This window comes from Megalops cyprinoides, chromosome 19, assembly GCF_013368585.1.
Source record: "Megalops cyprinoides isolate fMegCyp1 chromosome 19, fMegCyp1.pri, whole genome shotgun sequence".
NCBI lineage: Eukaryota > Metazoa > Chordata > Actinopteri > Elopiformes > Megalopidae > Megalops > Megalops cyprinoides.
The window spans coordinates 24,636,525-24,653,350 of record NC_050601.1 but is presented as its reverse complement, the minus strand read 5'-3'; the positions used below and the strand labels follow the sequence as shown (position 1 = coordinate 24,653,350).

The following is a 16,826-nucleotide window of genomic DNA, read 5'->3' as shown; positions in this document are numbered from 1 at the left end:
TCATCACAAATATCATTTTAAAAACAAGAAAAACTAGAACAAAAAACAAAAGTACCAAGTTCTTATTACATGTTTAAATGGAAACACAATTAATTTGCAAAAACTGTAATGTTGTGTGTTTTTTGATGTAGTTCCTATAGGGGGAAGTAGTGAGCATCTCTCACCCTGGTGAAGAATGAAGTGTCCACGTCTTCAGAGGTGTCCCCACCCTCCTCCTCCAGGAAGCTGGCTGGAGAGAAGCTTCGCCTTTGGGTCTGACACAGGGTCTCTTCCCGCAGTGACCGGCCCTGGGAGATACCATCACACACACACACGTCACTTTCCATCATACACGCAAACATACAAGCAAGTGCAAGTGTCAAATACCTCGTCATCGCACACACGTACGTGCATCACTGACCTTGCTGTTATGTGGGCACACACGCAGACACACACACACACACGCAGACACACACACGAACACGCGCATATACACAGTACACCCAGCCCTAATACTCACTGTGAGTGAGAGAGCTACTTACTATACATACCCTCATCATGCGCTCTTATTTCAGATTGACTGCAGCACCACAGCAATGCTGACCACTCAAAAAAAACCACACAGCACAGCACACAGAACGCAGGGAGGCCCAACGCACGCTACAACAGGAGAGTCTGCCGAACAAATTCATCACAGAGCACAGCCCAGCGCTGTACAGGGAATGACAGCTTGAAGAATGTGTCTTTTTGAAAACAAACGGTTATGTCTGTTCTGGTAGGACACACTGATGTCACCGTGTTCTAGAATGCCTGGGCAGACAAACAGCTAAACAATCCCTCTGACTCCAGACACACTACAACGTCGTCAGTCTGCACAGGTCAAACGTTCGGTCGCCTCGATCAACGCGTTAATGGAAGCACGATCAATATTTCATGCCACAAGCCAGGCGTGGGCTAAACTGCACACAATGGACCGCAAAGGGGTTTTGTTTCTGTTTTTTCATGTGCAAGCGCACGTCAGACCGTGCCGCTGACACTAGGCATCTGCTGGGGGATTCATGAATCACTATCACATTGTGGTCACATTCAATCAGTCCGATGGCCAGGGCAGGATTATGGCTCATGACCAATGCAGGGGTAAATCATATGACAGCTCTCAGTGAAGCAAACACCACAGAGGACTCTCATATTTGCAGGCGAGGATCTCTAATTTCTTCAAATTTCCTTAAAGGCCACCCAGAGCTGTTTCATTAGTAAGTGATAATTAGCATTAGCTAAGTTTTCACTATGCTTGTAAACTTCAATAAATTTCTAAATTCCTGTCCAGTGACCTGGAGAAATTCAGTAAGTGACAATGAACTGCAGAAAATGCGTTGTGTTGGCCATGCCAAACACACCAAACAAACGCCCCTTCACCAGCTGATTTATGAACCTTTGGTACGTCCAACCAGAAACTTTCCCTGGAGTTTATAGTCTCATATAACTGTCCTAGCTGCCTTCCCTGAATAGCCTTTTTTCTATAGGAAACAGAGATCAGGTTTCGGACCGCTTGGTGCCCTCGACCTCACCTTGACCAGAGCGGCGGCGGCGCGGAAGCTCATCTTGGCGACGGACTCCCTCTTACGGCGGCGTGGCAGGCGGCCGGCGCCCGAGCGGGAGCTGGCAAAGGAGCAGAGCGAGGTGGCGCCGGGCGTGATGGGTGTCTGGGGAACGCTGTGCCCGTCCACCTCCTCCACCATGCGGAACGCCCGCCCCCGCGCCAGCGGGTCCACAATCTGGACACACAGGGGTACACAACAGTAAACACAAATCAATAGGAACTACAATAAAACAAGCATTATGTAAGACTAGTGACTACATAATATGTAGTCACTAGTCTTATATAACATCGGTGGTGTCAATTAACAGAGCTGCCACACTGACAATAATTCTAACAATGGAAATGGGATTCATATAGTACTAATATAGTGTCTTTTTTGGCTCTCAAAGCCCTTCAAATGTAGTGGAAGCTACTGGGGCAAACATGGGCCAGAAGTCAGATGATGATGTTGTAAACCCCCATCACACTGCTCAGTAGCACCCTCTAGTGACTCGACAGGTGCTTACAAGTTCCTCAGATGGTGTTAAAGAGAGTTGCGGCCACCCTTCAATCAATGTTTACCCTCTTCTGGTGTGTTGTGGTACTGGGGTGTGACAATTAGCCTTTTTCTGCAAACAGTGTCAATGAATGGCAATTTGACAGATACTGATTTATGTGGTGGCTTCTGAGGATCTCAAAATGCTTTAAAGCGGAGGGAGGTTTTTGGAGGTTGTGAGGGAGTACGAAGTCCCCATATGCTGTGGGTGAATCATGGCAGCCATTTTGTTGCAGAACACTTATGTTCATATTCCATTAAAGTGGGGTCCCCCCCGTTCTCCGTACCTTCTGCATGCCGTGCTGGGAGCCGGGCACGTAGAGGGGCGGCGGCGTCTCGGTGCTGGCCATGGAGAGGTTGTCCTGGCTGGACAGGTCCATGTCGCGGACGGCGTGCGGCTTCAGCTTGCCATAGCGGAGGCTGCAGTGGCGCAGGCTCTTCCGTTGCCACCGCTGCGTGGCGTCACCATCCCGGGTCACCCCGAACCAGTCAGCTGTGCCCCTGTGAGCGAGCCAATGGCAGGGCGCACCATGAACAGGGAGCTCCAGAACACAGCACTGCATAGATACCATGTGCAGTGACCAGATATCTGACTCTGTGCACTTAATTTTGGAAGTTTTCATCTTTTCTTTTGTTCTGATTGGCCAGCTTGTTATGAACATTCCTGAAGGGGCGTGGTCTAAAGCAGAACATCCACAGCTGGCAGAGCAATGCAGACAGCATCGGGCCCTTCCGACCAGACGCTTCCAGAGAAGGGGGTATGTAGGGTGGAAAGAACACAGGAGCTGAATATCCGGTCACAGGATAGATTATCTGTGACACAGGAGCCAAGCTTGCCGCTCCCCCCCCCCACCCCCCACCCCATCCAGTGGTACCTGAGGAAGATTTTGGACAGAGACTGGGGTCTTCTGGAGACCCGGCGCGCTGCTCGCGGACCCTTGATGGGCACAGTGTGAATCCGTTCAAAGTGCACCCTCCTACTGCTGGTGAGGGGTGGGGCGGGGGCAAGGCAGGAACAGGGCAGGGCAGGAAGGAAGGAAGGGAAAAAAGGCAGTAAAGAGAGGAAGGGAGACAGAAAATAAGAAGAAATGAGACCTGCAGGAAGGCAGAGTGACAGGCCAGTGTGCAGCGTAAGTGAAATAAAAGGCAGAAGTATTAGACAAGCAATGCATAAGCTCTGGTTTTTATGGAAATAAACAGACTCATACACCACACAGACACACATACACACACCACCATACAGACAGACAGACAGGCACGCACACACAAATGCAGACACAGACACACGCACGCACATACACGCACAGTCTCTCACTGAGACCTGACTCTGAAAAATCATATCCTGGCCACGTAGGTGATAATGGTTATATCTGCAGCCGCACGTACAGCACGCGGCGTTGGGAGCGGTACATCCTGTTCCATCCAGGAGCGCGCTTCCACATCGCTAAAACGTAATGCTGCATTACAGAAATCGATACTAATCTCGTGTGCCAGCCCCGTCAAACGGTCACTGTTGTCAACTGAACAGATGAGTCAGGGGGAAACTGTAGAGCTGTCCACTGAGGTCGATAGACAATAACACACTGCGTGAACTCAGGATGGGCTACACGCCGTAAAGCTTGTGATCCTCCTCATATCCCAAGCTTTGGGACAGGAAGAGACCACCAACGCCGGTCCACTGTGTGCAGTGGACCCCTTGAACAAGGCACTAACACTGCTAGAAACTAGAGTTAGCAAACTAGGGACAGGGTAACCAGAGCTTCACTTGATTTGAGAATGCTTCTGAATGTATCACCTTTGTCCACTCTGTATGGAGAAGGGTGAAAAAAGGAGGCGAATTAGGGAAAAGCAACCTAAAAGGGGCAAATTTAGGCTCCCAAGTAGTTCAGTGGTCAAAGGCTTGGAGTGGAAGCTGAGCTCTATGGCCTGGGTTTGATCAAATGGCCTTCTTTCCACTGGGGATCGGGGTGGGTGGGATGGCCAGGGTTTCTTCACCCCACTGCTCTCACGCACCCTGCGACCCACTGGGTGCCTGCAAGCTGCTCGGAGGATGTTGGCAAATCAGCACCATCCTCCAATGAGAGCCAACTCCGCTGCCATGCACCGGGTGACCACACAGCCATCGGCTACACTCGAGTGCATGGAAGGACTGCATCTCTCTCACTTCAGCGCTCCCGTGCGGGTACACAAGTTGTCACAGTGAAACACACTTACTATACAAGAAAAAACATTAAAGGGGACAAAGCGTAGCGGGTCCCCAAACTGTAGCTTGCTAATGCTACAGAAGGACAAGGAGCTGCTGAGGTAGCCTCGAACCAATGAGGCCAGACTTATTGCCTGAAACAGTACAGTTAAAACAGGGTTGGGAGGAGAGCCAAAAACAATAAAAGTCGCTAATAAGTCTCACTGCAACAGCAAGCTCACTCTCACAATGGTTCTTAAGGAACTGCACCCTTTGCCTCACCATTGTTTTTTTCCTTCACCGCCCACTGTAGTCAATTAAATTAGGCCACCCCCTGCCCCCTTAACATGTCTCCCCCAAAACTGCCCCTGTGAATGTGTTTGTGTATGTGTGTGACGTGCATGTATAGCACACCCACTGTGACTGAGTAACTGAGGGCTGCTGCTATAAAAGGGGGCAGTGCTCTCCTTCCCCTGTTCCTTGGTCGCAGGTCTCCAATCTAACACAGCGAGGGACAGAGGAAAGACCACACTGGCTAAATCGACACCCTGACCGCGAGCGCTTTATCGAGCGCACAGTGATGCTGATAATGAATGCGTTCGGATGCACTCTGTCACGACTTTAATAAGCAGCACTTAAATTATAAGCAGCTCGCTATGACCCCCCCCGCCAGCACTGCCCGTCTGCCGTGGATCAATACGAGCAGGGCCCGACCACAGCGTGAGATTAAGAGGGCCCTGGCGACCGATCGATCAGCTAAACTCCATCCATCATTTGTTCCAGTGCATTTTTGCGGGCGGATTGTCAGGAAGCCTCCAGACAAGGCAAGTTTCATTTACATTAGATTTACATTTTGCCGATTAGTGAATGCTGTTATCCAGAGCAACACACAAGATGAGCACGTTTAGCATTAGGTTTATATTTTTGACATCCAGCAGACGCTCTTATTCATAGTGATGTACCAGATGTGAGTACATTGAATGTTACCTTCTTGACATCCAGTAGATGTTCTTATTCAAAAAGACCCCAGAAGTCAAGCACAAAGGGCATCCAGCAACATGACAGGAACCGTCAAAGAAGGAAACCACCATCCACACACAAACAGGAGCCAGTGTCAAACACACAAGCTTGAGACCACAAATCACCCCCCCTCAAGCCCAACATGCAAATGCAGTACAGTATACCTGACATTTTTAGTTTCCAAGAGGCAATCTATACACAGAAATTCCTTCACTCAGAGGAAAAGTGGAAAAAAAACTGGAAAGGAGTGAAGTAGAAAGACAAACCAAAAGCAACAGTAACCCAGACTGGTGGAAACTGCCGAGGTCGTTAGACCTCATTGGCGAGGTCTAACCGGGAGATGGGAAAACGATGCTTTGTGGTGTGAAGAGCATGAGGTTTCAGAGAAGTGGCACCTGCCCCGGGTGGCACCTGCGCAGGCAGGCCGACCCCCCCTTACCTCCTGATGGTCTGTGTGATGGAGGGCTGCCGCTGCAGGGCAGGGCGGCGGGGGTCACGCAGGTCGCGGGGGTCGAAGGCTGAGGAGTGGAAGCGCGTGCTCTCCACCGGCATGCTAATGCTACGGAGGAAGCCATGCCTTTTCACTGGCTGAAGAGAGAGAGAGAGAGAGAGAGAGAGGAAGGGAGAGAAGGAGAGGGAGATAGAGGGAGGAAGAGGGAGAGGCAGGGAGAGGGGAAGGAGAGAGAGAGACAGAGGGCAGGAGAGAGAGGAAGGGAGAATGGAAGAGAAAGAGGGAGGGGGAGTGAGGGAGAGAGAGAGAGAGAATATTGATTCAAAATTAAGTCAATTAGCGTATAATTATAACCAAATCATAACATAATCCAAACACATCCACATTACCAACTGGGAAAACACAATCACAAGCACAAAATAAAATGCAATCCTGTCTGGCACTACAGTACACACCAGCAAACGACCTGAGCAGGGAGGCTTATCAAAAATGACAAAAAACCTTAACAATATTACTGTAAGTACACTGACATTGGCCACTGACAAAGGCCGACATAGAGATGCTTTGCTTCCTACAGATCTCATTACGCCCGACCAGAACCTGAAAGAGCTGCAGTTCCTCCAAAATGGGAAAAACATTATGAAATCAGAGAAGACTGTTTCCAAAAATAAAACATGCAGACTTCACATATGTAAGGTATTGCCAAAGCAATTTTCACATAAATATGTGAACAAAATGATAAGTAAACTGTTATTGAACACCTTTATGCTATCATTATCTATCTATCTATGCTATGTTTATCTACATGCACTCTTGCTTTGGCAATATGAATAGGTGTACATTTGTCACGCCAGTAAAGCACATTGAGTTGAACACTGGGAGAGAAAGAGAAGAGAGAGAGATGGAGTAAGGGAGGAGTGAATAAGTGGGCAGGGAGAGAAAAAGAAGAGGGGGTAACAGAGAGAAAAAGAAAGGAAGAAGGGAAGGAGGGGGATATAGACAAGTGGAGGAAAAGAGGGGATGGGACTCAGAGGGATGGAGAGAACAAGGAGAAAAAGAGGCCGATCGGGAGAAGGGAATGAGAGGGAGGGCAAAAAAGAAAGAGCAGATGATGAGAGGAGGGACAGAGAGGTAGAGACAGGGACAGAGAAAAGATAGGAGGAGGTAGAGACAATGGGGAGAGGGTCAGAGGTCACTCCCACTGAGGCCTTATCTACATTCAGGTCGAGAACTGGCTCTGCCTATCAGGAGCTGAAACGCAATGACTGGCACAAGCTGGCACAGCTCCTACCACAGCAAACTTAACAATGCAGGGTGGATGCAGATATAAAAATAGACATCAATAGTTGAGTGCCAGTTCAGTTCTGTGCTTCAGTTTATGAACAGAACAAAACCGGAGATGAAAAGCCCTGCTCAGCAACAAACACTACGCAAAATGAAGAAGAACAAAACTCTAAGGAAAGAACTGCTCAGATGGAGAGAGCACAAGAAGGAGGGAAAGAGTGATAGAGACAGAGACAATATTCAGACAGAAAGAGAGGCACAGATGGGGGGGGGGTAAGGAGTGGATTAAACTGAGACAGGAGGAAGGAGAGACAGAGGTAGATGGAGGGAGGGGGGGTGGGTGGGAACAGCTGTACCTGGGAGAAAGTGGGCGGCTCATCCAGGGAGGCCTGGGCTTTGGGGATGTCCAGTTTGAGCCACGGAGGCTTCTTCCTCTGCAGGCTACTGCCGCCCTGAACTGACACAGCCATGACTACTGAGACAGCGAGAGAAAGCAGGGGAGCGAGGGAGGGGGGAGAGAGAGGACGAGAGAGGCAGAGAGAGGGAGGGGGGATGGAGGGGGAGAGAAAAGGAGGGAGAGACAGAGAGGGAAGGAGGGAGGAAAGGGGATAAGAGGGAGGGAGACAGAGAGAGGAGGCAAAAGTGAAAGGGAGGAAGGAGGGGAGAGAGAGACGAAAAGTGAGATGACATTATTTCCATCCACATAATTTATAATTAATATCAACACCATGAATAGCAATGGCCACTAAAGGCTCATGAGCTAGTCAGGCATTGTTTAGCTAAAGATGGTCTGTCACAGGTCCAAACCCATCACCACTGAATGTTTTATGACTACCGAGCAGTTTTGTTATATTTTTCCTTTATGTTTTTTGAGCTCAACTGAACCATATGTGATCGTCATGGGACAAAAAGGCACTTAGCCAGCAGGAGGAAATTACCTTCATCAAAAGAATAATGGCGTCACCTTCATTCCCGTCAGCCTGACATTTTCAAGCAACTTACAGCACTCTACCACAGCTTCCTGTAAAAGTAATAAGCGTGTACCACAGTAACAGCTACAGTGTAAATCAGCTTCCAGTGAAAACCTCCACTTAAACGTTGCTACCACAAGGTGACGCTGATAACCCCTAAATCACATTTGAGGTAACACCTCAAGTTAGGAAGACACTGATCCCAGTGTTGCAAAATTGCTTTTATAAAACTCAAAGCTGTGCCACCAACAACACATACTGTACATTTCCCATTCAGAGAGCAGGCTGAACATTTATTAAAGGACCATACATTCTTTTGCTCTGCACGGAGGAAGGGTTATTGTAAATGCCAGAGATAAATCTTAGCTCGATTCCTCCTGGTCATATGAATTCTGTCTGCCAGACAGCTTTTGTGGGATGATTCCAAATGATTTCTAAGGACTAAACTCCCACAATATTCCCCTTCAGCAGTCAAGTATTCACTTGCAGAAAAAGAATTTTGTTAAAATACAAAATCAGACTAGGAAACCATATTTGCAATATGGATCTCTCAGCATATGGCACATGTCAGGTTTTGTATTTACTCATACAATATTGCACCACGCATTGAACACGTATTTCCCATATTTTATTTTTCTCATCAACACCAAGATTCAGAAGCTCCCATCAGACATACAATGTCACTGTTCTCAGGTAAACAAGCCCTAGGTGCACTATAAAAGTGATAGACTTCCTGCCCACCGATCTACTCTTGGAGTCTTTGCTCTGTCCAAGCAACCCCCAAAAGACTAAAGACTGCTGTGTGTCTGTCTCTCTTTCTGCAATGGCAGGACATAGTAGTTCTGCCAAAACAGCTAGTACCCACAAACAGATTATATTATATTATATTATATTACATTACATTACATTACATTATATTATATTATATTATATTATATTATATTATATTATATTATATTATATTATATTATATTTGCGCGGTGGCCTTTAGAGTGAGGTCAAACACCAGGGAGGTGACGTCCAGTTCCGCAGGAAAACGATCAAATCTGTGCTCTCTCTGCTCTTTCTCTCTCTTTCTCTCCTAATTATATTACATTTAACTACACAGAGGAGTAATAGGGAGAAAGTTATAATCAACAATAACATTGATCCCCAATAAGGATACACCACAGCACAAGCTCCTGTCCCCTGACTGCCCGTGTCCACAACATTGGGGAAGGGGAGGGGTTTCAGACCATTTTCTCACACAGTGAGACCACCCACTGCTGGATTAATGCCAAAACCAGACCCTCAAACGAGGGGAATCCCGAACTTCGAGTCTGATTATTTTCTCAAATGATCGTCCTCAATGAAAGCCATGAGGTCTCATACCCGCACTCATGCACAAACACACACACACACACACACACACACACACAAAGCCTCTCTCTCTCTCTCACACACACACACACACACACACACACACACACACACACACACACACACACTGTCTCACAGCCTGAAGCTGCGGAAACCCCAGGTCAAACAGCAGCTTACCTTGCTCCACGCAACCAAATAACTGGCACACATTTCACACCAGTCATGGGGTTCACTCTACCTACAGGCTATTTTGAACTATTAGCGCTGTTAATGCTGTGCTTAGCAGACTAATGCAGAGTTACACAGCCTACAGTTTATACCTTACTCAGTTACACATCTGGATGCTGTCAGCAGCACAGATCATGTTAAGTGCCTCGCTCATGCATACAAAATTAGCACCCTGTCCATGATGCAAACCAGCAACCTTGTGGTTACAGGCACTGTTGGCTGTCAACAGAACTCTACAGGTCTTCAGAGCACAGCCCAAGCTGCCTGGAGCTTTAAAATCAGAGAAAGGAGGTTGCCTGCCTTACTTCTCCTGGATGTTGTGAATAGACTGAAGGTTGTTTTTCGGGAGCGGCAGCCCCCACCTCCACTCCGCCAGGGGCGGGAGGGATGAGAGGGGAGGCTATTGAGGGGGAGTGTCCTTGGCAGAGGAGGAGGATGGAGGAGGTGGGTGGAGGGCAGTGGGGGGTGTCCCGGCAGAATGAAAGCTGGGTTTCACACATGGTCGCCCCTACGGGACTTCCCCACAGGCTCTGCAGCTGAAGGATTTCACTTACACCCCTGCTTAAAGGCAGCTAAAAAGCTCAGAGCCTCGCTCTGGCCATGCACTCCTACGGGCACGCTCAGTACAAACTGTGTGATGGCATGCCTGCTGTAGCGTGAATGGAACCAAACAGCGTCAATACTTTTACTATTCAAGACAACAAAGCAAAACCTTCAACTTCAGTACTGTTCAAATGCCCCTCCCCGCCATGAGGACTCCCCACTGCCACTCATCGAGGTTTAAGAAAAGCTGCGTTTGGACAGGAACAGAAACATGCTCACATTCATATCAATAAAGATGATGAATTCACTCATTGGCTCCTCACTCGCTACCTTCACGAAGTGACTTGCTGCAGCAGTTCCAAACCCAGGACTCAAACCCTTGAGTCCCTCAAGCATAACGCTACACTGGCATGCGAAAAGACGAGGATGGTTCAGACAGAAAGGCATTTCCTTAACTCCCTCATCTTGCACTAATCACATCCCTTCCGGTGGCGAAGCGGCTTTTCGTAAACACGGAAGTCTCTTCGCCTCAGCTTTGGTCATTTTGACGAATTGATTATATGGCACCCCAATTAAGACAGAAAGAGAGAGAGAAAGACGGAGCAGAGGGAGCACATATTTGATCGTTTCCCTGCAGATCTGGGTGTGACCTCTCTGGTGTTTGACCTCACGCTCACAGATTTGGGCACTTACTTACAATGAAGGAGAGGCTCAACTTTTCTGCCATGCACAGATTCTCGTTAATCACAGTTCAGCCAGTGGCCACAAACCCACACGTAATTAATATCCGACTGTACCTCTGTGACAACTGACAGCACTGAATCTTTAGTCAGGAGCTCAGAGAGTAGGGATTAATCCCTGCAGGGAACTGACCTGGGAGACGTGGGGGTTGGGAGTTTGAATCCAAGGCAAGGCACTGCTGTTGAACCCTTGAGCATGCTGCTCAACCTGAATTGCTTTGTTAAATACTCAGCTGTTCAGACAGACACTAAGTAAAAAGCTCTTTAGGCTGAGAGCCTCTACCAAACGCATACGTAATGCACTAAAATCCTCAGACAAGCATGTGCAGAGCAGCGTTAGCCTCTGTGTTAATTGACTCATCCTTATGTACTTCTGCACAGTTCAAGTACAGCTCATTCTTTTCTCCCTTGAGAGGCGGGCACAAGAGGCCTATAATCAAACGCCGCGTCCTCCTGCCGTACCTCCCATAGCCATTAGCGTGATTAAAACAGTGCACCTCGTCTGCTATTCATGTTGCGTGATAGCTGGAAAACTAGGACACTGTATCTCGGCGGAAACGAAATCAAACCCTTTAATGGTCATATCACAACATCGTATTTTTTGAAAGCAGCCGAAGACATGAAGCAAGCTCCTCTCTCCTTATCGCAAAACACTCAGGATTTTCCTTCTTCCCCCCCAAAACAGCATAAATAACCAGCACAGTGCTGGAGTATGTTTCGTGTTTACTCTTTCAGTAGCGGTCTGGCAAGACTGATAACCTCCCTTTCCAAAGGGCCTGGAAATCATTTAAATGTCCTAATCGACGTTAGAAAAAATGCTCCCCAAACACATTATCTGCAATCAGCAGACAGCAACAGCAGTGTCGAGCATTCGAGCTGTGTGTATTTGCCCTGCTGGGTTTTTGTTATAAGCCTTGCTTTAGGGTCGGGATTAAGAGAAGTGTCTCCTCGACGTCGCTTTGGCACAGTTTTACGGTTGCCCCGCTAGGAACAGGCCGGCAGACGGGCGCCCTAGAAGGGTCAGGCCCTGATGGATGGCCCCTGCGCTCTGGGTCGCTTCCTTCCTGACAGTGTCATTTTTTTTCTTTCCCCAAAGAGATTCCCGCAAAGGCTTGTCGCTCGCCTGCCTGACGCCAATGGAGAGTTGCAGGGTGAACCGGGCTTTGTTTCTTGTGGGGGGTTGGGTGTTTTTCATGTCCTCTTGTGCATTTCTTCACCCATCCAAATTCCATCTGCTCACCTATGCTTTGATTGCAGAGTCATGCTTCTAACCCTCTAACCTCGGGGGGTTAATCCAACAGAGAGCAATTATGAACCTGACAAGCTTTGACCTTCAGATGCTGGCAGACTCTGAGTTTTCGGGACAGACACGAGGGACTATAACACAGAGGAGACAGAGGAGAGGCGAAGGTGACTGTGCCGGTCTGGGACAGTGACGCAGCCACCGGTGCAAATGTCACGCTGGGATCTCTCTCTAGCGAGTAATGCTGTCACCACGCTCCGAGTGCTCTCGCTTTATGTCTGACGGCATTCATTTTACATGAGTGTCTTGCAGTCTGATGCCCAGCCACAGCCATCTTTGAAGCAAGACCTTGTGTTGTGAGAAAATATGACCTTGGTAGCCATTCTGAACACCATTACCAAATACCAGCCAGTCCAGTGACTGGTAGGGGGCTTCATTAGCAATGGGTTTGTTCAAGAGATGGTGATATGAATTTGAAACCAGCCCTGGCACAAACAGGTCCCTTGTGTCGTGTTATGCTTTGCTAAAAAAAACGACTGTGGTCTCACAGGCAGCTTTTAATAGTGACGGGACTTCATTCCAGGGTTTCATCAACTCCAGAATGGATGGAGCTACCACACACTGTCAATCACTGACTCGTAGAAACTGATCAAAATACTTTGTGCCCCATAACAGCATGCTACAATTGGTGGCAAGTGGTGCTATCACACCAGCCAGTAGTGGTGTATGAAGCCCAATCACAAGCTTCTTTCGCACATATTCAGATGAAACCCGAGCGGATATTCAAACAGGTCTGCAGGAGAGAGCATCTGACGAGGGTATCCTCCACTCGCCTGGGCACAGGGCCTGGCAAAACACATCTTGCACGCACAAGGAAATGCTCCACATACCGTCGGATGGACTGCTCCTGGGGGGTTTGTGAAACCAAAGGCAGAAGGGGAGGACGGTAGCGCACGGCCAAACACTGGGACTATGGCCTCGAGTTTCACACTGCAGACTGGCTGCCAGAACCGAGGATGATATTTAGGAAATGCAGGAACGTGTCTTGAAGGGGGTATGTTAACCTCCTACCGGGCGGCTCTGTCTGTCAATCTCTGATAGCCCCACATCCACTGTAACAGAGAGCTGGGTCTTCAGCTCTGCTTTGTTATGTGCGGCTCTTGTTGGGAGCTGCTGCGTTTGGGAATGAGTGCCTGGGGATTCCTGCAAATGCAAACCTGTTGTCACCGTGTCTCCGATCCTATACACCTACTGGCCTCTAGACATTGCCGTGGGAGTTTGAAGGCAGAGAATATGGGCAGAGCTCCGAATGCCATGTGAGCCAACAATAGAAGGACATCTTGATTTCAGGTCAATCTAGCCACACCACAGTTTGCTCCTGGGATTGCACATTGGCTAGTTTTGCCTCTGTGACTCAGCAGCACCCCCTACCGTGGGGGAGGACCACCTTCTGCTGCCGCATAAGTGAAACACCTGCATCTGAATGCTTTGCATTTTCCTGAAACGGTTAGCTTCCCTCTCAGCGCTTTGACCCCTGCCTTCAACGTTACGGGTGACGGCCCGCATGTCACAGACGAGTCAGGGCGCCTTCATCTTAGGCAATGCTTCGTCAGGCAGATTCACTTCTCCAATCTCCACTCCCCCACCCCCCCCCCCTGCTGCGTTTGCACCACGGCTGTCATCTGAGGTCAGGGCAGCACACTTCACTTTCTGAACCCATCCTCTTCGCCTTCAAAGAAAAAAAACCTGAAATATCTCCACTTCCTTTCCGTTCTCATTTTCGTGGTCACCATGCCAACATGACGGCAGAGCCAATGGGGGGGGGGGGGGGGGGTCTCCCCGGCCTACAGAATGAGATCTGGCAGAACTGTGCTTCTTCAAGCAGATATCTGTCGATTTTTAATCATTTTTGAGGCACCACTGAAGGAGAAGAAACAAAAATGCTCATCTTCAATTTGCTCTTCCCAGATTTCAAAATAATAATAAAATAGGTTGGTATCAGCCCAGAGGTTGCTTGTTTGATGACTCCGTAGTGGAGCACTACTGCTGAATCCCAGGTGGAGGTACTACACCTGAATTGCTTCAGCAAAATAATGTAAAATATAAAATGTAAAATGTTGACGGACTCTTACAGACTTACAGAGCAGAGGTTGGATTTCAAGAACCAGGACCAGGACCACAGGACATACTGGACACAAGCGACCAAGTCAAAAAACACATCAGTCCCTTGCACAGAAGATGCAAGCTCCAGATCAGAGTGGCTGCTACGCAAATAACGGTGTAATGTCATCACTCTGTCAAACCACTGTTGCTCACCAATGCCAAGCCTCTTTTACTCCTCTCTACTTCACAATTATTGATGAAAGAAACCAGATTATGCATCACGAGACAGTGTGAGAGAGAAAGAAGAGAGAGAGACTGAGTTAGACAATGTGAGAGAAAGACTGAGTGAGAGAGTGTGAGAGAGAGCATGTGAGAGTTCAAGAAAGAGATTGAAAGTGTGGGAGGAGTGGTAACAGCCCGAGACAGATAGAGATGTGGAGAAAGAGGAAGTGTGCATTTTGTTAACTGATATGAAAGATTTTGTGCCCATATTGATGTACACTATGACTAATAAACACAAAGACAGCATGCAGTTACAAAGCCGTATAGACAGTACAGTACAATATATCAGAAACTGCAGTCTAAGGTTAAACATACACATTGACTCCGATCTCTGGAAATCGAAGTTCGTTATCTCTCACCTCAGTATCTCTGACCCGCCCTGCCTCAAGATCGCTATCTCTAAGACCGGATCTGCTGTCAGGGGGCGTGGCCTCAGAGAGGGGAGGGCGGGGTGCAGGGGAGGTTTCCCTGGCAACACACTCCTCCATGCCTCCTTTCCTGCCCCAAAGCCCAGACCAATCAGTAGAGACAGAGGTGGGGAGGAGTGGGTGCTCCTGTGCTAATGGACAGTGGAGCAATGCCGGCTTCATGCAGGCGGCAGCACCCACAGGATTCTGCATCACAGTGACTGAGTGATGCAGGCGGGATGAGTGAGGCGGCAAGCTATGGGGCAATGATGACACCATAGCCACACCGGCGCCAATACAAGGCCCGTTAGCCAGCAAACGTTTCAGTCTCAGATAGCAGAAAACAGGGAGATATGGAGGGACCAGAGATGACAGGAAAGGACAAAGGAGTGGCACCAGCATGTTGTTTAAAGACTCCCAGGTGATTGGGTCTTTGGCTGATGACACCCACACAAGTAAAAATGTCATATTTTGTCACTTGGTGGCATTTAGACTGTGTGGGTGAGCCACCTGAGAAGAGCAGCAGGGAAGGACTGGAAATGAGACCGTGAGGAAACCCACTGCTAGCCTGTGATTGGGCAGGGGAAGGAAAACAGCGGTTGGATTATGCAAATTTCCAACAGCTCGTCCCACGGGAGTTCCCCGCGCAGGGCTGGGATTTTGATTTGCATCTGTCTGAGTGGCGGGCATGCGTCTCGGCACCTCGATCTTCTGCCTCTCACTGGCTCGTTGGGCCAGAGAAAGAAAAAAGAACAAAGAAAAAAACATTGAGGCAGGACTACTTTCCAAACGTACAGCCTCTGGACCTGTCCCTGGTGCACCAAAAATACAACAAGACGCCCACTGCTCGCCTTCTTGTTAAACTGAGCCGAGAGGTGGCTCATGGGGCCATTTAAAACCTCTCTAGTATGACAAACCCTAAATTGGGCCTACAAATGGGCCTAAAAGTCTCAGAGGTAAGCAGAAGCCAGGCTTATCAGGCTTTCCCTGATACTGCTAAAGAGAAGGAGAAGGAGGCTGAAGACCTCAGTCATTAAGGCAAGGCACCGCTATGCTCTTATTCTATCAGTTCTCTAGAGCACTGAAAATGTCTTGTCCAAAGCATAACAACTGAGAAATGCACTAACACACTAGCTTATTACTTTTTTAATCTGTTTGTACTGCTGGCATTTGCACTGCTTTCAGGTCAGTCTTTCTTGAAAGAAACATTTTTAATCTCAAAGTGATTGCCTGATGAGATTAAAAAACCTCAGAATCCAGAAAGATGCTTCTCCAGTCCTGTAAAGCCGCAATGTCTGCAAGCCTACACTATACCCTGGTCCTGGAGGGGAACAATGTCTGCAGAGCTACTCTACCCTGGCCCGGGAGGGCCGGAGTGCCTGGACGGCTACTCTAACCTGGTCCTGCAAGGGCTGCACTGCCCACAGGGAAAATCTACCCTGGTCCTGGAGGGTCCTTAGGTTTTAAATCCAGCCACACAATTCAACAAATATTACTAGAGCCAATTGTGATGCCCTACTTAGTTGTCAGTGTAGGTGGTTTAAAAAACGAGTTGACACAGCTGCTGCAATCAAGGCCTTCAGGATATGAAGTTCAGCAGGACTTATCTACGACTATGGGTCTCACTTTCTGTGAATCTCAAGTTCACCTATAAACAGAGGCAGGCTAAATGAGCCCGAAGATTCTCTCTCCTGCTGTTCCGAAGACAATAGAGAGCTAAATACTTTCGCCCCCGAGAAACTGTGAGATGAGAAACAACCCTCTATCAAAGTGAGACTTTCTTTGCTGAAATAGAGGGATCAGTTCAAACAATAAACCAGGGCTTTGAAAAGCACACCCCCATAGGTGTTTACAGCAAGGAGGATCCACGAAACCCCCCACTGGACAGACATGAGATCC

The 16,826-nt window shown here is 48.4% G+C and overlaps 1 protein-coding gene across 2 annotated transcripts in view; it reads right to left on the bottom strand.

Moving 5' to 3' along the window:
• The window catches only part of rhbdf1a (rhomboid 5 homolog 1a (Drosophila)), a 44,946-nt gene that overhangs the window by 12,993 nt on the left and 15,127 nt on the right, over positions 1-16,826 (bottom strand). Inside the window, exons 2-6 of one of the 2 annotated variants that reach the window (XM_036553367.1) lie at positions 7,408-7,526; positions 5,756-5,904; positions 2,402-2,615; positions 1,548-1,754; positions 165-287 (exon numbers count right to left, since the gene is read on the bottom strand). In XM_036553367.1, coding sequence (XP_036409260.1) covers positions 165-287; positions 1,548-1,754; positions 2,402-2,615; positions 5,756-5,904; positions 7,408-7,521 — 807 coding nt within the window. In that variant the 5' untranslated portion in view covers positions 7,522-7,526. The remainder of the gene's footprint in view (positions 1-164; positions 288-1,547; positions 1,755-2,401; positions 2,616-5,755; positions 5,905-7,407; positions 7,527-16,826) is intronic. The other variant, XM_036553366.1, reaches the window with a different exon arrangement.